Source organism: Nilaparvata lugens, chromosome 2 (assembly GCF_014356525.2).
Source record: "Nilaparvata lugens isolate BPH chromosome 2, ASM1435652v1, whole genome shotgun sequence".
Classification (NCBI taxonomy): domain Eukaryota; kingdom Metazoa; phylum Arthropoda; class Insecta; order Hemiptera; family Delphacidae; genus Nilaparvata; species Nilaparvata lugens.
Window position 1 is genome coordinate 14,934,762 of NC_052505.1, and position 27,478 is coordinate 14,962,239.

Genomic DNA, 27,478 nt, shown 5'->3' on the forward strand with positions numbered 1-27,478 from the left:
AGATCCCGGGTTCAAACCCTCTCAATACCAAAAGTTTTTTAACCAGATCACTCCCGTGTTATCGGATGGGCACGTTAAACTGTCTGTCCCGGCTGAAGTATTACAGTCGTAAGGCCCATTGACGGCTTAAATGATATATTCAGGCGGTGGGACCTTCCCGCAAGGGACTCCCCACCAACAAAAGCCATACGAATTTACTTTTTTATGGGCAAATGCCTGTGAGAGAGGAGCGAGTTGTCTAGTAGCAGCAATATACATAATCTTAAATTAAACTATTCTTATGTATGAAAAATATGACTAAAAACATTTAAAAAAATTGTTGTTGAAAGAGAATAGACTAGAGTAACAAATAAAACAGAACTTAATCTGGAGAGAGGTATAATTATCAAGCAAATAAAATAAACCAAATCAAGAAAGAAGTGGGAAGCACAGTGAGATCGACGAACAAAATAAAATCGTTAGAAAAGATACAATAATTATCAAAACTTGCATTTTTGAACAAGAAGTGAGATCATTCATCACAAGCGCACTCATTCACACATTCGTTACTCAATTTCAATGTTTAGGCAATGTAGAATATTATTAGCCAAAAAAGTTTCAATTATCGATAAGAGTAAGGTGATACTAAAATACCTTCCTGCTCCTCTAGGTTTAGGGGAGCCACCCAATCATTGACTATTTTTTATAGTGACTTATTCTCAAATTTTCTGGATTTTTCAAATAGACGGTTTTTGAAAAAGGAAATGCATTTTGTAATGTGACGAAGTGGAGGAAAAAGCTCTAGTAAGTCTAGGGTTGACGATAACGATATTTAAAGCTGTTCTTGTGTAATAATTGTGTATGATTTTAGAAAATTGATACTACTTAATGAATTGGTTCTACTAATGAACGTCATTTCGTTCTAATAACGCAAATTTTCTTACTCTGAAGAAAGATTATTCATCAAGGATTATTTCAACTCTATAAATCAATCGAGTGCATTTGAATAATTGTTAATACCAACTAATACTTGCATTACCTTGAGCAATGTTTGCACTATGACCTTTCCTGCATAATTGACAGGTAATTTTCTCTTTTCCAGCTTCTTTTTTACGTTGGCCCACAAAACATTTGGCAACAAAGGAAGGAATTCGTTGATCAGTTTTGTTGGCTTCAATTTAGATAACAGCGTTTCCAATTTGTTTTCCAATATTTCCCCTATAAAACGAAAGAAGAACATTCACCAATTAGATGACAGATATCAATAAAAAAACAACTTATTAGGATAAATATATCAATAGAAATCGGACAATAATTTTACAACTACTACTATTTCACTCAAATCCTTAGTACCGTAATGCCTTATATTTGAGGGGACAATTGATCAAGTATCTTCTATACTTCATACTCCTCAATAAAAGCAATATAAAAATCTTGAAGTACCATTTATTTTTTAAAAACTTTAAAATAATTCAACTAGTTTCGACCCTAACTAGTTGACATTTCAACTTGAAAATTACCTAAGTTAGGGTCGAAACTAGTTGTTGAACTATTTTCAAGTTTTTAAAAAATGAAGGGTACTACAAGATTTTTATATTGTCTTTATTAATTTGTTAGAAAGTAGACCATGTGAGTTAAGTGTTTTATACTCCTTGTATTTGTCATAAGGCTGTGCACCACGCTTTTGGAAACTCCTTATTGATGACATTTTTCAATTAATTCGATTTGTATTAATTATTTGTAAAGTATTTTATTATCAATCCATTTTACTTTTTGATTGCCTTAATTCGAAATATTTGGGATGATCATTTCAATTCAATTCCTGAAATTTTAAGGTTAAATTTTCCAATATACATCTTTTTTAGAATTCCAATTTAATAAATGTTTATAACATTTTGAAAAAAGCAAATTACAATTTTTCAAGTCATAAAAAACTGGAATAAGTAGTAAGCTAAAAAATTGAATTAATATAAATTGAGCTGGGATATTGTAAAAATTGAATAGATAAGTGTAGCAAATTTTAGGAAATGGCGGTGATTAGGTTTTAAATATAAATATTTATTTATATTATTTTTTTGTTTATGGATTATTGCAGAACATATGCGGTACGCTGGTTCAAAGGTGGGTATAACCGTAAAGAAAAAGTTATGCATGACCAAGTGCGCAGATGAGAAAAAACTATGGAAAGAGCAATGGGAATATTCACACTGAACGCATGCACATAGTTGCATGGTGGTTTTGTTCAGTGTGAGCAGCTACAGACAAGTCACCAACTTGTTTCAATGGCTCTTTCCAGATTTTGTTTTTTGGCTCATGCATGATCTGACGTGCACACTCAACCATAATACACACTCAATGTGATCATACCCTTAAAAATCAACAAGGATTAAAAAGCAAAAATTCTTGTAGAATTCATTTTCAACGAAATTAATGCATTAAGCGAATCACGTTTCATGGCAAATTTTCTTCCAGTTTCCGAGTTAGAGCCAGAATCAAATCTTTTATTACATATCTAAAAACAGATTTGTGAATATTTTCCCCACATAGACGGATCTATTACACGTTACAAATTTTTAGATTTTCAATTTATGCGGGGGTAAGCAGATAATAAAAAATGAACCAATTATTACAAAACGATTAATAAAATAAGAACTGAACTATTTTTTCAACGCTTTAATAATGCATACTACGTTATTAAAAAAGTATATATAGACTATAGAGTCAAGTTGTAAATACTGGAAAACAGATTATAATATAAAAAAATGGAATACTTTGGATAAAATTAAAAATGTGTTAAAGTTCTCACTTTGAGGAGTTATATTTTTTAGATTGATCAGATATGAAGAGAACGTCGAAGATCCTTTGTTATTTTTGGATGACACACTTGAGCACATAATAATACTTGATCTGGAACTGAAGAATAATAATTATCGTCAGTAGCGTATCTCATATGTCATGGAAAACTCACCTTGAGCTTAATATTGATGTGTTTTTTTTTCTTAATAACTACTTGTCCAAAAATTAAGCTTTATATATTAAACATATGATACTTGGCCCGTATGAAGACACTAGGTTTTAATGGAGAAATGTCAGCTGTTCGTTTAAGTCCCGTATGAAACAAATTATGATAAATGCAACCATATCTACAAGTAAACGTGGTTTAGCGTTAAACCTATATGGTGCATAGGACCGTGTGTAGATGGACGAATTAGGGGACCAGAAGTTCAAACACAAGCGCTTCTGTGAAGAAAGTAATTGTGTGATCAGATGATACAGGCAGAGCGCCTCTTTTTACTTTCCTTGCCCTATTACCGTAGGTAAGGAAAGTATTGCTTTCCGAAAAAAATTAAGGTACCCCAATTTCTATATTTCTATAAGTTTCAAGGTCCCCTGAGTCCAAAAAAAGTGGTTTTTGGGTATTGGTCTGTATGTGTGTGTGTGTGTGTGTGTGTGTGTGTGTGTGTGTGTGTGTGTGTGTGTGTGTGTGTGTGTGTGTGTGTGTGTGTGTGTGTGTGTGTGTGTGTGTGTGTGTGTGTATGAGTGTATGTGCGTCTGTGTACACGATATATCATCTCCCAATTAACGGAATGACTTGAAATTTGGAACTTAAGGTCCTTACACTATAAGGATCCGACACGAACAATTTCGATAAAATGCAATTCAAGATGGCGGCTAAAATGGCGAAAATGTTGTCAAAAACAGGTTTTTTCGCGATTTTCTCAAAAACGGCTCCAACGATTTTGATCAAATTTATACCTAGAAAAGTCATTGATAAGCTCTATCAACTGCTACAAGTCCCATATCTGTAATAATTTCAGGAGCACTGCACCATCTATGCAAAGTTTGATTTTAGATTTTCAATTATCAGGCTTCAGATACAATTTAAACAAAAAATTTCAATTGGAAAAGATTGAGCATGAAAATCTCTACAATTAATGTTACATTGTGTTTAATGTAACATTTTCACCTGAAATTGAAAATAAGCTCGAAATTAGAGAAAATAAGATTATTCAATTGCAAACTCTTTGCAATTGAATAAAAACATTATTGATTCTATTAAATCATTCACTATGAAGAGATAGCAGACTTCGTGTCTCCAGCGTTATTGTCCTGTCACCAGCTGGCTCAGATCTTAGAAAAGTGGACTTGAGATGCGCGGAACACTAGCGTTAGTTGATCAATTTTCATAACGGCAAGGAAAGTTGTGTGAGTGCACACCAGATTTTTGAATTTGAAAATAATCTTATTTAGAATGAATTTGATTGACATATTTTTGACATGAGCACGAACACCAGCGCTTCTATGGATGAGATATGAACTTATTTTGTGGAAAATTTTGCCACCAGACATCGCGTAAGTTGATTCTTCAGCCAACTTCTGTTTCCCTATGGCCGGGACATAACCGCACTATAACCGCACGGAGCCCGTGCCGCGGTACGGCCGAGTGTCGGACGTACTACTGCGAGTGAGAAAAAATGCTTTCAAACATTTGGGACACATACTACCGCACCGCATCAGCACCGTGCCGTGGCCGCGCCGTCACCAACTAGTTCAGTTTACTTTTTGACGGTGACGGTGCGGGCTCGTTTAACGTAGAGAGTGAAAAAACTTATTGAAGAGACACGGAATTTTCCAGTTTTGTACGATCAAAGTGATGAGGAATATGGTTGAACGGAGACATAAGTTGAACCAAAAGTAAAAGTATAACCAAATAATAAGTTGAGCCAAATGTATAAAAGACATAAAATAATAAAATGAACAACAAAAAGTATAAAAGATGGAACCCGTGACTGTGGCTTGACTTTTTAAATTAAAACTAATTACTCATCTTTTGTGTCTACAGGTAATTAGTTTAAAATTGAAAAATATAAATTTAAATCGAATGTAACAAGCTTTAATAGTGTTATATTATTAACAATAGTTCAACACATTCAGAAATCAGACCACAGTAGCACTACAGAACTGAGACACTGCTGCCGCTCGGCTGTCGCAAGGATATGTGTGTTCTCCTACCATCATCACCGTGTCGCGAGCGTGGCTCGGCCGTACCTCGGCACGGGCTCGCTGCGGTTATATGTGTCCCGACTTTTATACTGCGACTAGAGTAAATGCGTTTAAAATTGAACACCGTCTAAGCTAGCAATCGGTATGCTGAGTAGAAACAAAAAATTCTTGCGGGATGCTCTTGAAGAAAAATTTATTGTATACAGTCATTGATTGAAAAGGAAGCATTGATGTTATAATTATGTAGAATAATGACAGTTTAATTATTCGTTGTTTCTTATTCATCTTGTTTTCACGAATATTACTACTGTTGCATTTTTATAACTTTAAAGTGAAAGAAACACTCACATTCTTTTGGTGTGGCGACGACCGTTTCGTACTGGTGTTGCACATTCTCAAGCCAAACAAAAACTTAAAATATTGAGTTCAATTATTGGACCTCACTACATTTTATTTTATGAAGTTTTCAAATGCATTAAAGAAGTAACTGTCTTGATTTTTTGTTATATTGATAATAATGTTATTATATTGAAAATAAACGCAAAGTACGAAAACTTTACTATTTTGTAGATCATTAATTCAAATCATTTGGAATAATGATTTAAAAATTGTTTATTCTTGTAAAAAATGCAAAAATTATTCATGAGAAATTTAAAAAAAAATGGAAACTATGGGAATTAAACTTCCAATCAAATATCAGCTTGTGATTGGTTGAGTTTAGTCTTGATAATAAAATCAATTATTGTCACAATAATTAATAACATTCTCTATCAGGCTAGTAATTGAAGTTGGTTTTTATGCTCAATACTGACTCACTGCTCATCTCGCTTACGCATATTGCAAGTTTAAATTAGTACGTTTACTTATAAGGCAGGCGTTTACTCACTAAAGATGGAATCAGCATATGTATCCACGGTTTTATATCGAGTTTGAACCAATGATGTGCTAGAAGCAGTTTATACCGAGCATAGATCTGCATTATGAGCTTAATTAAAACTTGGAACCAAAGAAGAAGTGAAGCAATTTATCTACTACAATGTGCACTAGGATATGCAAATAATTAACTAGAGTAATTTAAACTTGTTTCAGCCGTCAATCCCGATTGTCTGAAAAAAATCGTTAGGTCATGTCAGAGGCCATGAAATTGATCAGGTGCGACCTGAAAACTCTGACACCAGACCTGAGCTTGCCAGGTCGATCGATATTATTAAAACTTGATGCTACAACTTTCAACTCAGGAAAAAATGATGTGCTAGTTGATAAATTGAAGCTGAATTTCATTGCTCATTTATTCAACTTCTGCTAAAATTGATCTATAAAAAATACTTTTCTGTCCTTGCTTGATAAATACAAATATATTTTCTAGATAATAACAAAATTGTTTATAGACAAACAGAGCTAAAGATTGTGATTAGCGATTCCATCCATGTTTTATTAACTATACCCGTTATAATATGTTTGAAAACTCTGAATTCAAATATTGTGTTAGTTGACAGCAACTATTTAAACTTTTTCTTTAAAATAAAACAGAGTAGGAATGTGTTCGTTTGTTCGCATCAAAACATGTCAACTTGTGGATTGCATACCGGAAAAACGGGAATGATTTAGATCTCCAAATTTTACACATAGATTCTAAAAATATCAATCTCGTGCACCTGGAAGCCCAAATTTCAATTTTCCTTCTAGATTTTTTATAATTTAATGTTAAAATTTTATTCATGGGACATACGATTTCATACAAATTCACATTCAAATAATATGATATAAATTTAAAAAAAAAAACAGCTGTTCTATTATTGCTTTCTACGTGATTCCACTTGACCTCATTATTGTTTTGATAATTGATAGATATTTTTAATAATAATATTAGTCTATTATTATTAATATTATAATACCATTGTTTTGATAATTAATAAATATTTTTATTTTTACAAACTCTGTACAATAATATGGTGAATATGAAACAGCTGCATCAACGAAATTATCTCAAAAAATCTGTTTAGAAAAAACATAGTTTTGAAACTTCGTTTTCCTGATGCGATGTATAGGTCTACACGTGGCATGGATTATTGACCGAGCGAAGTGAGGTCTAAGATTCAAGTCGACGGTTTGGCATTTCTCTTAATGTTTAAATGTTTATATGTTGCGCATTTACGGCGAAACGCGGTAATAGATTTTCATGAAATTTGACAGGTACCGTATGTTCCTTTTTTAATTGCTGTCGACGTATATACGAGGTTTTTGGAAATTTTGCATTTCAAGGATAATATAAAAGGAAAAAGGAGCCTCCTTCATACGCCAATATAAGAGTAAAAATCAGACTATAGAATTATTCATCATAAATCAGCTGACAAGTGATTACACAGATGTGTGGAGAAGCCAGTCTATTGCTGCTCTATTACCATAAGGTCTATAGTTTCAATCAGGTACTTGTGGATGAGAATACTGCGTGAGGTCTACTGTTCACAGAACTACTAGTTAATTTTTCAGCTAGAACATTTTTTTGAGACAAAGTGCTGAATAAACGTCTAGTTTTATCAATGCTGTCATGGCAATATGAATACGCATGCAGGTTATATAAATTGCTTTGAATAAAGGTGTTGATATTTTTACATAAATAAATTATTCTCTTACATTTCTATTTAATTACAATCCCAAAATTATTCGAGCCCTGATAGAATGATTGACTCACTGTACAGTCAGACGAAAATTTTAATATTGAAATGAGGGGTATTTTGGCAAGCTGAACAAAAAAAATAAGGTCTTATGCATCTTTTTGTTTTGTGGGTTGTCAAAACTCCCCCTGAAAGGGAAACTATTCAACTTATCCTATATTTTATTAAAATAACAATGATTTCTGCGCTGAATAGCATGTTTCTTGCCAACAACAATCACACTCTTTGTGACTTTAGATATGACCTACACTGTAGATTTATATAATTCTATCAATTAAATACATGGAAATTGAAGTAGCCTATTTTATTTAAGTCAGTTTAGTTGATAAGATTGATTATCAATAAAAAAAATGATTATGATTTTATCAGTACGGAATTAGTTGAATGAATTGTCTTGTACTGAGTTCTTGGTCGACAATATTTTAATATTGGTATGTATCCATTCATTAGTTTTTCAGAAGTTATTTTATTTGAATAAGAAAATATTTCTCAGGTCCTATCAATTTATCATTCGTAGCAATGAATTGTTAAAAACATGAATTTAATCAAAATAAAAAAAGGCCCATATACTTCTGTATTCATGTTCGCGAACGTGTTAACATGTTATTTACACTTGAGATGGATAGCCAAAATTGTAAAGCAAACTGCACGGCGAATTTTAATGGAAGACTCTGTTTGGCTGAAAAATTCAGCGTTCGGGGTGCGATACGGTGAACAGTTGAAACAGAGGCGAGCGGCACGGCGAATGTTTAACAGCTGATTTTTAACTTTATTAAACATGCTCATGTTCGCTGAAAGGCGCGATGTTCGGCGGAATGCACGGTTGCTGCGCGGCTCGAGTTTCGATCGCATCTTTAGATGTTACAGGACATTTATACAGATCACAGGCCAAAGCAACATAATAATCTATAATATAATAAAGGAAAGAGCTGGCTTATACATGTACGGAATAGGAAAATTATATTTGACACATAATCACGTCTTTACTACTGGACTGATTAACTTTAAATTTTACGTATATATTCTTAATTAACCGAGGATGGTTATAGTCCTATTTTTGATTCTTCAAGATTTGATTACATCAAGTTTTCAATTTGTCATGTTTCTAGTTGTTGTATGGAAGAAGCTAAACATTTCTTTTAAAAGGGAAATTAGAAGATAAGTATGATTGGGAATCCTATTCGAATAATAAAAACAGGTTTTCTGTCAACCCAAATTTCGTCCATCATTTTTGAACCGCCATTTTAAATCCAACTTCATTTTTTTTTAATTGGAAGGTGGTCATATATGATAGAACTTGAATCGATATGATATCGATACAAGATTTCAAGATAAAATATGGTAAAAACTGCACATCGATATCTCCTTTAAAAAGTTAAAGTACCATCGATATAACAATTTAAAAGTTATTCTAAGTCAAAGATAGGCCTACTGATATATAATCCATCTATCTATCATCTACTATAGGCCTACTATAATGGAGGAAAGAGCTGGTTTATATACACGTGTAAAGGACATGAAAATTATGTTTCACGCATCATCACGTCTGAACTACTGGACTGATTTACTTGAAATGTTGCATATAAATTTTTAATTAACCGAGGATTCTTATAGGCCTGTTTTCAATTCTTTTAGATTTCATTAAGTAAATTTTTCAGTTTGTTAAGTTTCAAAATAGACCCTTGAAAAGCACGGGTTACCTGCTAGTAAATAGAATAAAATAGTTTAAGACTTGAGTATTTTTTGAAGTGTTAACTTGTTTAGTACAGAGTATAGGTATCCAAACCTAAATTCCGAGCTAGCTATCCATCAAATTAGCAATAATGAGGAAAAAATAATTGAAGTTTTACTTACTTTTTTCCATTGTAAATTTATAAACGTTATGAGAACTAAATAGGTACTATGTTGAATGATAGATTTCTAGTAGTAGAATACGATGCATATGTTGCTGTGATCTGTAAAATACTGAAACACTTGGTACTACTATAATACTTGAACTAATGCAGTAATTCACTGTATGAGGCTTTTCTAAATGTTTCCAACATTTAAACAGAGTTTTAAAAAGTGTATTGAACTGGTACTATTCCTGCAAATGATGTATCTCTACAGTTTGAAATTATCAAACAAGTGATAAGATTAGTTTATCCGCATAATTACGAATATCTATTCGACGTGTTTGATTTTTATTCAACTAAAACCTACTAAAACGCAAAGCTCAAAGCCACTAACCTCAAAAAACATTACAAACAAACGAAATTGACCGTTGCGTTACATGAACCAAACAAGTTCCCGCTCAATTCCCGCTACAATCATGTTTACAATCTATTTTATGAAATATAATCATATTTATTTCTGGTTCTAAGCTAAGAACAAGATACAATTTCTTTCAAATTAGCAAAGATGATAACATATGAATTTTTAAATTATATTCATAGTGAAAATAGAATAATTTGCTGAATATTATCATATGAGTTCTGAAATCAACCTTTGGGTATCTTGTATGGACACAACACTAATGGAGAAATCTAAATCGCTGGAATTTGGAGTAGACAATTTATCAGTAGTTCGAAGAGTGTACTTGAAATTTTTTACTTTCCTTTCTTACCCACTACACAAAGTAGAAGATTCTTCTCTTCTCCACTGTGCGCACTATAGTAAGTGAGGTTCACGTTATAATGGCAGTGGGGAAGGATAGGAGAACAACAACGTTGCCGATCCTCTGTCTTGTCAATGCCTTCTATAGAAGATTTATTGATGTAATATTAACTGTTCATTCTCGTTTGAAATAATGAATTATATTTTATCAAACAAGAAATTTTATTTTTCAATAGTTCCATAATATTAAGATGAAATATTTTGTTAATTAATCCTACATTGTCAAAAGACGATCTAGCAACAGAGCAAAGCGAGAGAGAGATAGCACTATACGCTTTGTTGAATGATAGGCAGGGAAAGCACATAGCAATACCATTGCTAATTAAACCCTGCCATTACAACGTGGATCTCACCATATACCTACTATAATAGAAATTAATAGAAAAATATCCTATTGATAAGATCTCATTGAATATCAGAACGATCATATACCTTAATGGTTCTTAAAAGCTTTATAATTGAAAACAGCTTGGAACTTGGAAAACTAAAAATTAATTAAGATGGAATATTGTGATTTATCATGTTTTGTTCCAGACACAGACAAATGAAACAAAAAACACCAATTTAAATTAAACAAATTAAGATAAAGAAAGGAAAAAAGATGTTGTCGAATTCCACTATAACATTTTTATTCACAAATATATTTATTTTTATTCTTTATCTTAATATGGAGAAGTTCCACAATATCTCTGATAAAAGTGTTAAATTTAAATTAAACATTCATAACTTGATTAAAACATTGTGTATATCACGGTATTTAGATGGAAATCTTCTTCTATATACCGTGGTGTATATGGATCCATGTAGCAAACTCAAATAGCCTACATTTCGACAATGTTGAAACCCTTGAATTTGTAATCATAAAACCAACAAATTTTGACGATTTTTCAAATATGTAACAGAATCTAATCTACATGAAAAATTCATGTGAAACCGTATGCAAAATGTGAAACCCTCTAATTTACACTCTGAAGTCATACTTGAAGTCATTGCCAAGGGCTAGGGTTTCTTGATACTTGAATTCTTCGTCCTTGACCGGGAGAATCGGATAGACTGTGTCAGTGAGTTCAGGGGGTCACCCTTCAAACTCTGGAATGGCGGCAGTCATTGTATTAGGCGTTCCTTCAATATTTGTTTGAACTATCTGGCTTCGTAATTTTTTATGAAATTCAGGGAGTTGTTATATTGTCGCAGAGCTGATATTTCAAAACTTTTTTGAGTTGCTGTAGGTCTGCTTCCAGGTGCATCCAGGTCTGCCGCATGTCGAGTATTGTAGGTATGTAAGTTGCTTTTCTTTGTCATGTTGTTTGCTTTATCCTTTATGAATAGAAGTGAGCAGAGTACATAGTGGCTAAAAATTGTAAGTACTCTCAGGTTTTTGAATAGTGGCCTGCAGTGTGTCAGGTGGTCAGAGAAAGGCTATCAGAAAGTTTCTAGATAAGCTAGTGTTATCTCCAACTTGGTGGAGTGCCTGATATTGAATCCATCTTCTTTGCAGCAGCTCCAGGTTTTTCTTAAAGTACAAGAGCAAGCACAATATATATTAGCTTTGCACTGTTAGAATTTCAAGACTCCTGAAGAGTGACCAGCAGTGATTTCTAAAGTCTGAAAATGGCACTATCCTCATGCCAGCAAATGATTCCATGGGTGGCTAACACATGATTTCATGGTAGCAAGCCATAGATTATGTGGCTCTGGAAGATTAAGTGGTAGGCCATAATGAGCTTGTTGCAATCTACCAAGTTTCTAGTTATCTGAGCAGCTATACCAATTGTGACAGCTTCTTGCAGACTTGCTGCACATGATAACTCCAGTATGACTTCGTCCATACTTACTTGTTACTTGTTCTGTCTTTGCCACAGTCGGTGACAGGGGAATCGTCAATATTTCCTCATGCTTGAGGAAGTCAGTGAATGTTGTCAGTTGCACGTCCTGCCAGATGATAATAGGTGTCATCCTATTATTCTAGTATTTCATTAAAATACTAATCCTGGATGTACTCTGATAGTGCATGGTATGGCCTGGCTGTCAGATAATGCATCAATACAGAAGTAAAGAGCTTTTTGCCTTCCAGGGACTTTATGGTAGCCGGTAACAGTTTATAGAAATAGGCTCCTGTATAGGCTGGTGATTTTTCATATTTTTCCAGTCAGTGTTGTGGAAGGTCTATGTTTCTGAGATTCCTTGTTCTGTATCCATGCTTGTCGCCCTGCTGTGGTGGTTTAGCTTCCCTTGCCAGAATTGTTGCTTTCAGGATGTACAGAGAGATCATGGTGAGTATTTTATATTTCTTGAAGAGTGGTCTACAGTGCTCTGTTATGTTCAATCCAAGAATAGTTCTGAGTGCTCTCTTTTGTAGTATGAGTATTTTGTTGAGGTGTATTTATGATGCTGCAGAATCCCTGTAGCTTGACTGGATCAGATGATTTTGTTCTCTTCAATGTGCAAATCAGGATACTTATCCTCATTTGTACTGATACTTATCCTTGTTTGCCAAGACCCATAAGTTAGCCGCTCAAATGTGTTTGACAGACTCCTTCCTTGCTTGTTCCCTGGTGTCTCCTCCATAAATCAAGGTGGTGTCATCTGCAAAGAGTACTGCTCCCTGACTGCTTGTGGAATCGTTTATGAGCAATATGAACAAAACGGGCCAATAACTGATCCTTGTAGCACCACACCTTTCAATTCTTAGAAGTTGAACAGCCTGCCTTCGATTCTCCAAGAAATATGCCACTATGAATGAGAGCCATGAAAGGAACAGCTTTAACAAATATGTTACCGGCAGATGCATATACTCCTCTATACTACAGGAGCAATCCTACAGCGAGACGCGCGTAGCCATAGAGTTTATCAAATAATATTTTATGGGTGCTGAGGTCATATACTAGTAGGGCAAGAGATTTGCCATCCTCAAAAGCACTCTGGATTTTGTCAGCCAAGTAAAGTAAAGTAAGTAAGTAAGTAAAAGAGTCATCTCTTTCTTCATCTCTGTTTCAATTACCTTTGAGAAAATGGGAACAATGGAAATCGGTCTGAAATTTGCATGTTTATCAGTCTCACCCTTCTTGTGAATTGGCAATAATGTTCTAGCTGTCTTTAGACTGTCTGGAAACGTCCCAGCCTCAAAACAGCTATTTATGGCTAGAGCCATTGATTCAGTCATTTTCCCTGCTGTTGCCTTCAACACGAATGTGGATAGTCCATAAATATCTTGTGATCTGGGATTTTTCAGGTTTGAAATAATAATATTGGTAACCTGCTTTGCATTCACCAGTTTTCAACTGTTTAGCTTTGTTGCCTTATTGTCAAAGAGTAGCTTTATGTCATAATTTATAAAAGATCTATCAAACACTCAATACTTAAAATATAGTGAAATATCAAGAATATTTCAAGATATAATGAATCAATTCAAATTGATTGAATTTATAATGATTCCATAGTATTTTGAGTGTAATTCAGCTTAAGTGTGATTTGAAATCAGCAGCAAATCTAATTTCTTTTAAGATGGCGTCTTCGCCTGTGAAATACATAAGTAGGAAGCTTCACTTCTGTATGTATTCTATGCCGTAAACCGTGACGGACGGGAGACAGCCACTCGGACGACAGAGCGCTCGGACGACTTTGTAAACAAGCCATTTACCACTCTGTCGACATTGTAAACAAACTATATATAGCTAATCCATGACGTAGGCAGCTCTCAGCACTCCAGGTGGAATAATTTGCTTTCAAAATATGTAGCTCTATGAATCCCTTGTTCCAAGCCTCGTTCTCCAAAAAAGGCACGCAAATACGAATTTAAAGATTAGTTATAGTTATGGATATAGTTTCGGAAAAGATGTGAAATGATATGAATCTATGAATATAGTTTATACTTGTCCTCTGAATTATAATTTCTCAACAAAAATATATAAAAGTGAGGCCATCTTGATCAATTTAGTGTTTTCTATTCTTTCTTTCTACTTAGAAGATTTCATAATTCATGTCTCAGCTTTTGTACAATTATATTATAAATAAATTAATCTTACAGATTAGAAAAAAATTCTAGCCTAACACTGAGTTACCTGTGTTGTTGTTGTTAACCTCACTGTGTTATGTTAACCACATAAATAGCAAAAATAATTGTAATATAAATCTTGTTTTACTATACACGTTACTAAACTATGAAAGCTAATTTTCAACTTGAAATTTTAATAAAATATCGCATTGAAGCTTTGGACGAAAAGAATCCATTGCTTTGTTTATGAAAAAAATATTTAGTTTATATAGAAACAAGTAGAAAAATGTAGAGAGACTAAGCTGGTAAGAATGTTATAGGCAGCGCTAGTATCAATCTTCAAAACGTCACGGATCTAGTGTTATGCTATATATAAAATGATGACGTTCTAAGTCGACCGAGTGCCTAGTGATGACGTATAATACCTTTGCTTACAATGTCGTCCGAGTGGTTTGTCGTCCGAGTGGGTACCCACCGTGACGGACCACGGACGTGACTAACCTCTTTAGTCAGAGTTGCAGTTTATATTTTGTTGAATTTTTTGATGATTTTTTGTGGCTTAAAATCAGGGATACCGTTTATTTTTCTTTTGTACGAGTTTTAATTAAAGGAAGTATTTAGTGTTCTTAGATCTTGGATTTTTGTTATCTTATTTGCGTTATTTTTCCGAAACTAGAAAGTTTCTACTGTACCGGTAATAGCCTACCTGTTGTTGGAACCATGGCAGCAAATTTAGACCCCATTCAAGAACTTCAAAATATTGCCAAAGGTCGTGGTTTTGAACCACCTACTTATAAATTTGAAACGGATGATAAACTAGGCCTATTCAGGTGCAGAATGAAATATTTTGCATACACCATTGAGGCAACAGCTACATCGCAAGACGAGTCGTTAAACGAGTGCTACAAAAACATGTTACTTTTCTGGAATTGTCCTGATGCATTCAAGATAGTATGTACAAAAGACATGAATATAACAATCGATTATGAGGAGTATCACAATCTTATTGAAGATGAAAAAAGAAGAGAAAAAGAGGCTGAGTCGAACACTAAAATTAAAAATACTTTTAATACTAAAGTAATGGATCCGGTAGCTTATCTTTACGAATTTGCTAAGAAGACAAATACTGATGACCCAAAGTTTATAGAAGTTGATTCATCTGATGGACGCTTCCTTATGGAATGTAATTTCATGGGGAAAACTAGTAAGTCTACAAGCATTTCTTCCAAGAAAGTAGCTACAACGGATGCAGCTTTAAAAATGATTAACTTAATTGAGCTTGATATTCCTACCAAAGTGGAACTGACCACTTTAGAAAAAACTGAAAACTATTCTAAAAATGTGAATTTTATTGGAAAATTGCAAGAATTGGCAATTAAAGAAAACGAAGCTCCCCCTGTATTCAATATAAATGACAAATCAAACTCTTGCGGTGAATTCGAAGTAAACTGTACTTACTTGCACATAACGCACACAGGTTTTGGCAGTAGTAAAAAGCAGGCAAAATCAATAGCTGCTGCTAAAGTTTTTGAACAACTGCAAAGTGAAAGATTAACAAAAGAATAACTTTTTTCAACTAGAGACGAAACGGATACAAAACTAACGTAACAGGTATTTTATTATTGAATTTTCTTCAATAGCTAGCCTTTTTCCAAAGTCTTTTTAGACAACTGTCAGTGTCCAACACTTGCAAACCTGCAATGCAAAAGAATAGTTAATTCAACCAAACCCATCTTAAACAAACCTTCCTGTGCACACAAATCTTTCTAATTTGTGGGAACACACAGTTCCGCTGCCGCCTTGAAGAAATAGTGTAGTCGCTTCTCATAATTATTAATTTAGATTTCACAAAAAAGGACCATAGGCTATATAGCCCACCCTGGCTGAAACGTGATAAATAAAGCTGCGTTTACACCAAAGTTTTTTTTAACAAAATGTTAATAACTTAATCCTTATAGATTCTATTAGATTGAACATAACTTATCATACACATGATGAACATATGTGTTTGTCAAGTTCCGTTCAATCTAATAGAATCTATAAGGATTAAGTTATTAACATTTTGTTAATAACTTTGGTGTAAACTCAGCTTAAAAGTATTTCTTTTTGTTTACTATTCATGTTCTTGTGTTTTTTTACCACATTACACAACTCCCCATAAATTAATACTTTATAAACTTAAAAAAAATGTTATGATTTGAAATTGAGTCAACAACCTCTTTCTCAATCTACTTTTCATTTTCAACTTTCTTTGTTCACCAGTTTTGTAAATAAGATGATATTTTAAACAGACCTGTTTTGATTAAAATTAAAATTTGACTTTTTTCTTGAAAAAAGCCATCCTATTACATACGGTACGGTCCCTTATGCTCTCATAATCTAAATTTTCCAATTTAAAATAATTTTTTTCTCATTCTGATCTAGGCAACTATGTATGATTGACCTAAGTAAAAAGAATATTGAATATATGAAAAATCTTTCTTGGAAACTTTAACTTGACTATGCATAACCTTAATTAGTTAAAGTTAGTATTATTATTTATATTGATATATAAAATAGAGTGGGCATTTCTTTAAAAATACCTGCTGCGTCCGTTCTTTATCATTGTAATGATAATGACAAAGAGAATGTCATTATAATTATATCTTCTTTTGTGTAAAAGTTACATAATTATGGATCTTATTTTTTATCCAGTCTATTGTAATTAAAATCAGTAACTACACACAGCCTATTCTACTAGGCTTAGTTCTTATATTAATAATCTGATGTACGGTATACACTGAATATACTCATTATTTTTTACCAAACTGGCTTGAAAAAGATTTTCTTTCACTTGAGTGCAGTTTGACAATAATTTATAGTTTCCCTTGAGTCTAGATAGTTCAGGGGTGAATTATATTTTTGACTTTGGCCTGTTGCAAGATCTTCTCTGCTGCTTGGAATGTCCCTTCAAAGTATTTACAGGAAAAGCATTTATGAAAAAAGCATTAAAAGTTTCCTCATAACCTTATTATCTTGGAGCTGACTTATACAGTCCACTTCAGATACTGACTCTCTGAAGCGAGGGAGGGAGGGAGCTTTCGTTTGTATCGTTGCTAAGCAACGCAATTGTATGGATAACGAAAGAACGACATGGAAAACAAATTATTTTTCATAAAATGAAACACATTAAAATTGTGAGGACTTACCAACGAATTTTTAAGGTATGAAAATGAGTACCTATTAATGTTAAAGCTATTTCTAGAATTAAGTTTAGTCTATTAGTGTAGGTAGCCAAACAAAATTGAACTAGATACCGGTACGGTAGCAGACACCCTCTTATGATTTTAGATAATGTTGAGCAAGTATAAAAATCAAATTATTTCTATCAATTTAGACTTTGTAGCTTGCAAAATCTATTATGTCAAGTATCTATAGACTTTCTTGATTCAAAGAATTCACTGAAAATTGATAATTTGATTCTTTCAAGTTGGGTAAGCTTAATGAAATTTCTATTTTAATACTATTAACCTTTGGTGGGACTGAAATTAATCATTCCAGAATTTACATGATATATTTCAAGGTATAAAATAATTATTGAGGTGAATTTTGTGGTCAGATCTTCCTGTGGGATATCCCAGGGATCGGGATTTGGGCGGACATAAGTATGTCCACAGGATATCCTTGGGACTTTGAGGGATCTTTAGGGGATGCTCTCAATATCCCATTGGGATGTCCCTTAGACATTCACAGGATCTCCTTGTGCTGTGTGGGACCATATTATTCGCATATACACTTTTGTCCACCTATTGCCTATATTTTGAGAATGAATAAAAAATCTTCTTAAATGGCTTCTATTTCAATTTATTTTATTTACTTATTAATTTTTCACTTCAGTAAGAATATTGGTTTATCAAAAATATTAAAATAACTTGATCATTAATACTTTTGACATTTATCAGACAATTTATTGTGCTATCAATTCTCCCAATCTTAGCTCCAGGGTAACCGCATAGGGTAAGCCCGGACATGTCACGATTCGCTAAAAAAAATTCACTGCGCATAGGCCAATACAAAATGTTTAGATGGGTCTGGTGACTGGTGTCACATGGTCTCTTCCAGAGAAAACTTCTATACTCATAGATAGTTTATTTTATGTCTCTTCATTCAGTCGGGACGGGCATTTTGTCAGTTAGTGTCCGGCTTCGTATGACATCTCCCTTAGGGTCTACTTATAGTACGGGTCCCGTAGATTTGCATCTGTGACTTTAAAACTACATTTATAGGCAAGGTTTGGTTCGCGGGGTTATATTCCTATTTTTAGAAAAAACATGCTACAGTGTCAGTGTGCCTAATAGATCCCCATATAAAGAAAGCTTGCAACAGAGTTGAGGTCGATGTTTTTGAACGGGTAGTATTATAATCTAGTGGCCCTCCGCCGATAGGCAAAGCTACAGGACCCGGACTGTACACTTTTGTGATCGGTATAGAATCGTAGCTTGGATTCAACATTGGAAGATGGACGTATTTAAGCTTAGCGTAGCTAAGATAGTGTGAAGAGACCCTAAGTGAGAAGTTGAAAGTCGAGTTAGAGGTACCTCAATGTAACACCAATACATTTAGTGTAGCCTATTTTTAAGGGCGCCCGCATAGTGAGAAGGTCGTGGTGGAGGTTCTGTTCCATAACACATAATGTGCCGGTACGAAAGCCGGTTAAATTTTAATCGTGATTTAATTTCTCGGGAACCAATCAGAGAAGCCTTCTTTTCGAAAAAGCATTCTCTGATTGATTCTCGTGAAATTAATGACGATAAAATTAAACTACACGGTTAAATTCGGTAATTAAATTTCACATGGTAATTAAATAACTACACAGTAATTAAATTACACGGTTTAATTCTAATCGTGATTAATTTCACGGGAACCAATCAGAGAAGCCTTCTTTTCGAAAAAGCATTCTCTGATTGATTCTCTTGAAATTAATGACTATAAAATTAAACTACACGGTTAAATTCTAATCGTAATTAATTTCACGGGAACCAAACGGAGAAGCCTTCTTTTCGAAAAAGCATTCTCTGATTGATTCTCGTGAAATTAATGACAACACGCTGAGGTCCAACTGCTTCACCCCTGCAGGCAGCCTGTTGAAGTAGCATAGTGCTGAGCATCTACAGCATACCCGCGATCTCTGGAGGCGCACCCTGGGGACGTCAAACAGCTCTCGATGCCTGGTGTTGTGGTGATGTACATCAGTCCGAGTCAACAAATTTTGTTGATTCTTCTTCACGTACATGAGGCAGAGAAGGAGGAAGTGGCTGATTACAGTTAGAATACCCAGACTAGCAAAAATAGGCTTGCAATGAGCAAGATGTTCGCTTCCAGTAATGATCCTGGCAGCCCGCTTTTGCAGCTTCAGTAAGTCCACAACCTTGGCTGAGTGACCCCACATGAGTAGACCGTAGGAGATATGGCAGTGGTAAAGTGCATGATACACCATGACCAGATATGCCTCCGTCACATGTCCCCTCAGCTTGACTTGGAAGTTGTGGCTGTGATGGTGCCTACTTACCATATTATTATTGTTTCTTTGTACCACTCTCCCAGTGGTAATTTTGACAGGTTTTGTGACCTATTTGAACGTTTATTGTCTTTTTTAAATCGACACCACTCCACATATAGCATTGTGGTAGCTGGTAATTTTAATGTGAATTTTATTGGCGATGACTCAAAGGCAAGATGTATTATCGGGCTCGCGAAATCAAGCTGTCTCCTTGGCAAGGACCGATGTGAGTTTATCACATCCCATGCCGCCTTACAGCGATTCGGTGCATTTTCAATCTTTGCAGCAGTTGCCAGCTTCTTAGCCTGTTCGATGTGCTTTTTATAAATGGATTTGGAAGGTCGGTATCTCTCCCTGTCGTCATCGTTGCCATGTTCACACCTATCTTTCAGAGCAAGCATAAGTCCTTTCAGCCTGGCAAGATCATCAGTATACCACTCTTGATGACTTATTCGTCCCTGCTTCTGCTGCAGCTGCTGAGAGCGATATGGTTTTTGTTTCTCAGGAAAAAAGAGGTTGAATCTTTCATAAAAATGATTGCAGAAAGTCCCAAATAATCCAGAGTCACCAGGGTTCTGGAGCACTACATCCCAGGGGGTGCTGGCCATATCGTTTTTAAAAAGGATTAATGTATATTCATGTACAGGCCTTGATCTGAAAATATAGTTTTCATGCCAAGTAGGTGTTTCATCACTCACCATGGATGGGCCACACAGTGTAAGACTTGTTACCAGTGCAGAGTGGTCATCACCATGAAGTTCAATGACTTTTGTGCTGCAAACATCCGGCTGAAAGCTCACAGCAACATTATCCAGGCAGAAGACTCCTCTGGTGGGCTCGGTGCAAGTGATGTACAGGCAAAAACATTTCAGAAGCTCGATAATACATCTTGCCTTTGAGTCATCGCCAATAAAATTCCCATTAAAATCACCAGCTACCACAATGCTATATGTGAAGTGGTGTCGATTTAAAAAAGACAATAAACGTTCAAATAGGTCACAAAACCTGTCAAAATTACCACTGGGAGAGTGGTAGAAACAATAATAATATGGTAAGTAGGCACCATCACAGCCGCAACTTCCAAGTCAAGTTCTACACAAACCACAGAAACATCAATTTCGGTGAAGTCGATATTGTTCCGAATGTAAATAGTATTAAAACAGCATATAGGCGAGGTTTGGTTTGCGGGGTGATATTCCTACTTTTAGAAAAAACATGCTCCAGAGTGCCTGATAGATTCCTAGATAAAGAAAGCTCCTACAGAGTTGAGGTCGATGTTTTTGAACGGGTAGTATTATATATGGTCTCTTCCAGAGAAAACTTCTATACTCATAGATAGTTTATTTTATGTCTCTTCATTCAGTCGGGACGGGCATTTTGTCAGTTAGTGTCCGGCTTCGTATGACATCTCCCTTAGGGTCTACTTATAGTACGGGTCCCGTAGATTTGCATCTGTGACTTTAAAACTACATTTATAGGCAAGGTTTGGTTCGCGGGGTTATATTCCTATTTTTAGAAAAAACATGCTACAGTGTCAGTGTGCCTAATAGATCCCCATATAAAGAAAGCTTGCAACAGAGTTGAGGTCGATGTTTTTGAACGGGTAGTATTATAATCTAGTGGCCCTCCGCCGATAGGCAAAGCTACAGGACCCGGACTGTACACGTTTGTGATCGGTATAGAATCGTAGCTTGGATTCAACATTGGAAGATGGACGTATTTAAGCTTAGCGTAGCTAAGATAGTGTGAAGAGACCCTAAGTGAGAAGTTGAAAGTCGAGTTAGAGGTACCTCAATGTAACACCAATACATTTAGTGTAGCCTATTTTTAAGGGCGCCCGCATAGTGAGAAGGTCGTGGTGGAGGTTCTGTTCCATAACACATAATGTGCCGGTACGAAAGCCGGTTAAATTTTAATCGTGATTTAATTTCTCGGGAACCAATCAGAGAAGCCTTCTTTTCGAAAAAGCATTCTCTGATTGATTCTCGTGAAATTAATGACGATAAAATTAAACTACACGGTTAAATTCGGTAATTAAATTTCACATGGTAATTAAATAACTACACAGTAATTAAATTACACGGTTTAATTCTAATCGTGATTAATTTCACGGGAACCAATCAGAGAAGCCTTCTTTTCGAAAAAGCATTCTCTGATTGATTCTCTTGAAATTAATGACTATAAAATTAAACTACACGGTTAAATTCTAATCGTAATTAATTTCACGGGAACCAAACGGAGAAGCCTTCTTTTCAAAAAAGCATTCTCTGATTGATTCTCGTGAAATTAATGACGATAAAATTTAACCAGCTTTTGTGCAACCGGGTCAATGTATTTGTGTTACATTGAGTTACCTCCATCTCCTCACTGTGTGTTTATCCTTAGCATTTTAGTTTAAGGTCAGTTGTGCTATGTTGATAACAACAACAACAACAATAATGTTTCATCAGAGAGGACTGATTTATTATTACTATTACTTATTATATCTGTGGTTTCATCAACTCAAGAGTATTTACATAGGCTAGTAACATATTGAAAATAAATACAATAATATAAATAACAACTTTGTCACTTAGTAGGCTATTCTTCTTTTACCAAATTATTTTTCTATGCTTGGACAAAATATATAAATTTTGTTTGTGCATAACAATATATTATTTAGCATCACCTCCCTCTCCCCTTATCTATGCACAAGCACATTCATTTATCTCTTTTCTGTATAGGGCTACTTTTTATAGAAATAGAAAGAAAAATAAAAATCTCAGTACATTCGGAATGTCCGAAACATGTTGTGATTAAATGATTCCAAAAGGGTACTGAGATTTTTATTTTTCTTTCTATTTCTACATTCATTTAGTTTTGTTATCTGTATTTTATGATAGTCATAAGAAAACTAGATTTTTCATTTTTATGTTATTATTCTACAGAACTGTCCTGCTTGGGCGTTATTAGTTCAAAATAATAAGAAAAACCTTCGGGATTGGCATGACCCTCAATTGTTTGTATTGTGAATAAAAAATTTTGATTTGATTTGAATGCTTTTCCATATCAAGTGTAATATATTTTGTTCGTATGCTCAGGATAGAATATACTTTTGTATGGTGGAGAATTTATGGAATTTTGAAGGCAATTACATGAGATAATGCATGTTTCAGTGATTCAACATGCCTCAAGGTCGAAAAAATGTGAAAAAATCGCAAAGAAGGGCCTCCACCACAGCTGACTCATCCACTGAAGATGGACGATCATCCGTTTCCCAACCCAGACGCGGAAAACGCGTACAAATCACTGAGCTATCAGAAGATACTGGCGAGAAGGAAATATCAGAAGAATTCTCTGCTGTTCAAGGTATGGTGCTATCTACATCCTTATTTAATAGCTTTTAAAGCTATGTTCCTACGTATAAGTGTCGTTGAAAGTGAACTTTATCTTTATTATGGTCATTTTATTCATGTCGAGGATCAGTCCAGAATTAAGTTACGCTATTCTTTACTTTCCTTGCCCTATTATCATAGATAAGGAAAGTATTGCTTTCCTAAAAAAAGTGAGGTACCCTAATTTCGTTTTCTATACGTTTCAAGGTCCCCTGAGTCCAAAAACATGATTTTTGGGTGTTGGTCTGTGTGTGTGTGTATGTGTGTGAACACGGTAACTCCATTCCTAATTAACCGATTGACTTGAAATTTGAAACTCAAGGTCCTTATACCATGAGGATCCGACAATAAGAAATTCAATTCAAGATGGCGGAAAATAACTAAAAACCCATGTTTTTCACGGTTTTCTCGAAAACGGCTCTAACGATTTTCTTCAAACTTATACCATGGATAGCTATTCATAAGCCCTATCAACTAACATGAGTCTCATTTCTGGGAAGATTGCAGGAGCTCCGTAATATTATAGAGAAAAATGGCGGATAATTACTAAAAAAACCATGTTTTTCACGGTTTTCTCGAAAACGGCTCTAACGATTTTCTTCAAATTTATACCATGGATAGCTATTTATAAGCACTATCAACTGACATGAGTCTGATTTCTGGGAAAACTGCATATTCTTGAGAAAAATAGCAGATAATTACTAAAAACCATATTTTTCACGATTTTCTCAAAAATGATGACCGATTTTTTTCAAATTCATACCCTATATAGTTATTTATCAGCTCTATCAACTGGCAAGAATCTCTATCAACTGGCATGAGTCTCCTTCCTGGGGAACTTATGGTGGGTCCACCCCATCCTTGAGAAATGGACTTTGTATCCTCCTTCTCGTACATGAGGTAGGTATAGGTAGAGCAGTTTTTAAAAAGAACACATAGCCGAGATATTTCATCTGTAGAATAGCTATTTTGACGACTTTTAAAAAATCCTCGAATTTCACAATTTACACAAAGGAAAAAGTACTCTGAAAACAATTATATATACACATATACAGTAGTCTGATCGTAGTTTCAAATATGTTGCCGCCAATCGTCATTATGTTATTCCCCTAAATTATTCTTGTTTAAGAATGAGGCTTACAGTTCAATGAGCAAGGAAAGTTGTGTGAGTGTACCACACCAGATTTTTATGCATGTACATGTATAGGCCTACTTCTGACTACAGCATTAAGTGTTGTGGAGGTGTTTCTTACAATACTTTGATTCGAAAATTAACATGATTTATAAGACAACAATATCAATGAATTTATTAGAAAATAGCATTCATTCTACAAAAGTACAAGGTTCGTTCCTGAATTAAGTTAACTATTCTATATAGCCCTGTCCATTCCTGTGGTGGAAGTGGTTTGGAGGCCCTTGGTCGCTGGAGTCCAGCGAGTGGTCCCGTCCTACGTGGGGACGACTGTCCCGACTGTGGTAATGGACCCCACACCACGGACCATATTTTTAGCTGCCCCACGAAGCCGACAAATTGAACAACCGCCAGCCTCTGGACCGAACCTTGCGGGATGGCCCGCTTCTTGGGCCTTTAGATGGAGGAAGAGTGGAACGGCGGGGTCCTGAGTTGCTACTACAACAATATAGCCCTGTACATCACAGAAGAAAACTGAAATTTTCAGGAATTTTTCTTTCAAGTTTAGTAGCATTGCCGTAAAATTTTCATGCGGCTTCCATGATTCATTCGTCAGTTAACAAGCAATCCAATATATGGAGCATTCACTCACTTCTGCCGCCAAATGAAAAATTCGTTGTGTAATCAGGTTTTTGGGCGGGAAAGAATAAAAGTGTAACTGAAATTCAGCACGCGTTGTGTAGTGTGTATGGTGACGACTTTCAAGTCAATGCCAATATTGCTCCTCGTTCGTGCCAATCCTCTGTTGAAGGAAGAATAACATTACACAACGAACAACAAAGCGACCGTCCAATCACGTCACAGGTCACATGCCCTTAAGATTGTTGAAGATGTCGGAAGACACCGACCAACTTCATTAGCAATTCCCTCCAAATTTTGAAATTAGCCATACACATTTCAGTGGAACTTTTATTCTTTCCTGTTAAAAACTGATAACACTATGTATTTTTCATTTGGCGGTAGAAATGAGTGGTAGCACCATATTGGATTGCTTCCAACTAACGAATGAATCATGGGATCAGTTAGTATTACATCAGATATACCGGTATCGTGGGATCCCAATTGGCCGAATCCCAAACGACCGAAAGTGATAGGATTCCCATCCAACCAAAAAATTAATTTTCCCATTTGGCCGAACGCTTTCAGTCATTTGCGACAAACTAGAGAAATTTTCGGTCTTTGGGAAACCTATCACTTTCGGTCAGTTGGGACTCTCAACACTTTCGGCTCAATGCGACAAACCACGTTTTCTGTCGATTGGGAAAATTATTAAAAGTTTTCGGCTGAATGAGAAAGTTCCAGTTTCAATATTTCATTAATTCTGTCGAATGGGAAATAGTTATTTGTGCAACTAGAGTGCAAAGTGACAGTTTGCTGCACCGAAAGAAACGTTTATGCCCGAGCCGTAGGCGAGGGCGGAATGGCTTCTTGAGTGAAGAAGAGGAACTTTGCGCACATATTTCACATTAAATTTTTCCTACAATTACCATTGAATATGAAAAGTGGGTAATTATGGATAAAATTATGGCTGAAATCCATCAAATGTTTGTGTGTGTGATGCTGTTATTAATAACAACCTTAATTCATTTAAAAATTAATAATCCAATTGAAGTTGAAAATTTTCAGCCAAAGTTCTCATTTTTATTCATTCAAGAATCAGAAAAAATACAGATAAAACAAAAAATTCACATTTAAAATTCACGCCAACAGCTGGTTGTGATGACTGCAAAATGGCTGAACCGACAAGCGCGCGACCTAGCGGGAAGAATCGTATCTAACTTCGTTTCATCCAGCTAAAAACAGTATTCAGATATTTAGAATATTATGATTAACTAGAATTGCCGAAGAATACTATAAGTAAACTAAAAAATATTTATAAAATAACATAGACAACAGAAAATATTTTATTGTAGTATATTGTAATGTTATTTTATTAATTTTATTGACATGGATTTCAAACGGTAATTATTTAAACTGAAAATTCGAATTTCAAAATGTGTGTTTGCTACATTTTTCATTGCTTGGAGTTGAAATAATTATTACTGTCAATAGAAAATAAACATTATTTATTATTAAATGATGAGAATTTATTATTTAATTATGATTTTGATAAACATTATTCTTGTTTTGGATTTCTAGATTGGGATTTTATCATAAATGTAGGGTAGCCATTGAAATGATTCTTATCTAAATCTAACCACAGTCATTGTTACCAAATTAATTTTTGTTTTCGTGCACTAATCCTCCATATAACCCACCAACTATTTTTTGTTGCCATGTTGCAAATCTGGAGTGCAGAAAAATTTTTTCCCGCACTAGAGCGGAAAAGTGATTCTTTGCGTTCTGTAATCAGTGCAGGAATGGCCACTTTTCAAGGTAACTGTAGGAAAAAGTAGTATTCGGCTGTTTGGGAAAATATAGCTTTTCGGTCAATTGGCATGCCACTTTTCAAGGTAGAGTAAGGTAATCGATTTCTAACATAGGTACAAACTCACATGTAATATTAACTGATCCCATGATTAATTAGTATAATATAATTATATATAATATAATTAGTTGATATACTTCAAAGTATGACAATACTTAGTTGATATACTTCATTCATACTTCAAAGTATCTACGTTTCTTGTACGAAAAATATCTGAAATATTTATGCTATAGATATGGACGCTGCCGCTGAAACGTCTGAAATGGCTCTGAGTGAGGCGGAGGGAGGCCTGGAAGGTGATGAGGGTCACGAAAAGGGCACCAGGCGAGTCGAGGATGTTGTCATGGTTATACTCAATGAAACTACGCAAAAGCTGCTAAATTGTGTCATAGGAGAACATCTTTTTGTCGACAAGACTTGGTGTAATGTACCAAAGACAGTTGTTATTGAAGACTTGACTAATCTGAAAGAGGAATCATCATTTTTCCCCTTTGCCAAAGATATAGAGGTAAGTAACTTTCTCCCAACTGTTAATTTATGTCAGTATGTAGAGAAATAATTCCTAGGTAAATAACCAGCTGAATAACTAGTTAATACCAGTTGAATGTCTAGTTATTTACCAGGTAAATAACTAGTTC

General features: G+C 34.7%; 2 protein-coding genes across 7 annotated transcripts in view; one reads left to right on the forward strand and one right to left on the reverse strand.

Annotated features, from left to right (window-relative positions):
* Positions 1–16,254, reverse strand: part of LOC111045442 — a 36,191-nt gene extending 19,937 nt beyond the window's left edge. The window contains exons 1-3 of one of the 4 annotated variants that reach the window (XM_039420666.1): positions 15,766–16,254; positions 2,786–2,892; positions 1,019–1,197 (exon numbers count right to left, since the gene is read on the reverse strand). In XM_039420666.1, the coding sequence (XP_039276600.1) occupies positions 1,019–1,197; positions 2,786–2,892; positions 15,766–15,773 (294 nt within the window). In that variant the 5' untranslated portion in view covers positions 15,774–16,254. The other 3 variants (XM_039420668.1, XM_039420667.1, XM_039420669.1) reach the window with 3 other exon arrangements.
* Positions 16,237–27,478, forward strand: part of LOC111045443 — a 66,486-nt gene continuing 55,244 nt past the window's right edge. For all 3 annotated transcript variants that reach the window (XR_005570426.1, XM_039420664.1, XM_039420665.1), the window contains exons 1-3: positions 16,237–17,510; positions 23,002–23,194; positions 27,074–27,348. Coding sequence is in view for 2 of the 3 variants with exons in the window: in XM_039420664.1 (XP_039276598.1) it covers positions 23,011–23,194; positions 27,074–27,348 (459 nt within the window). In the remaining variant the exon portion in view is untranslated. The remainder of the gene's footprint in view (positions 17,511–23,001; positions 23,195–27,073; positions 27,349–27,478) is intronic.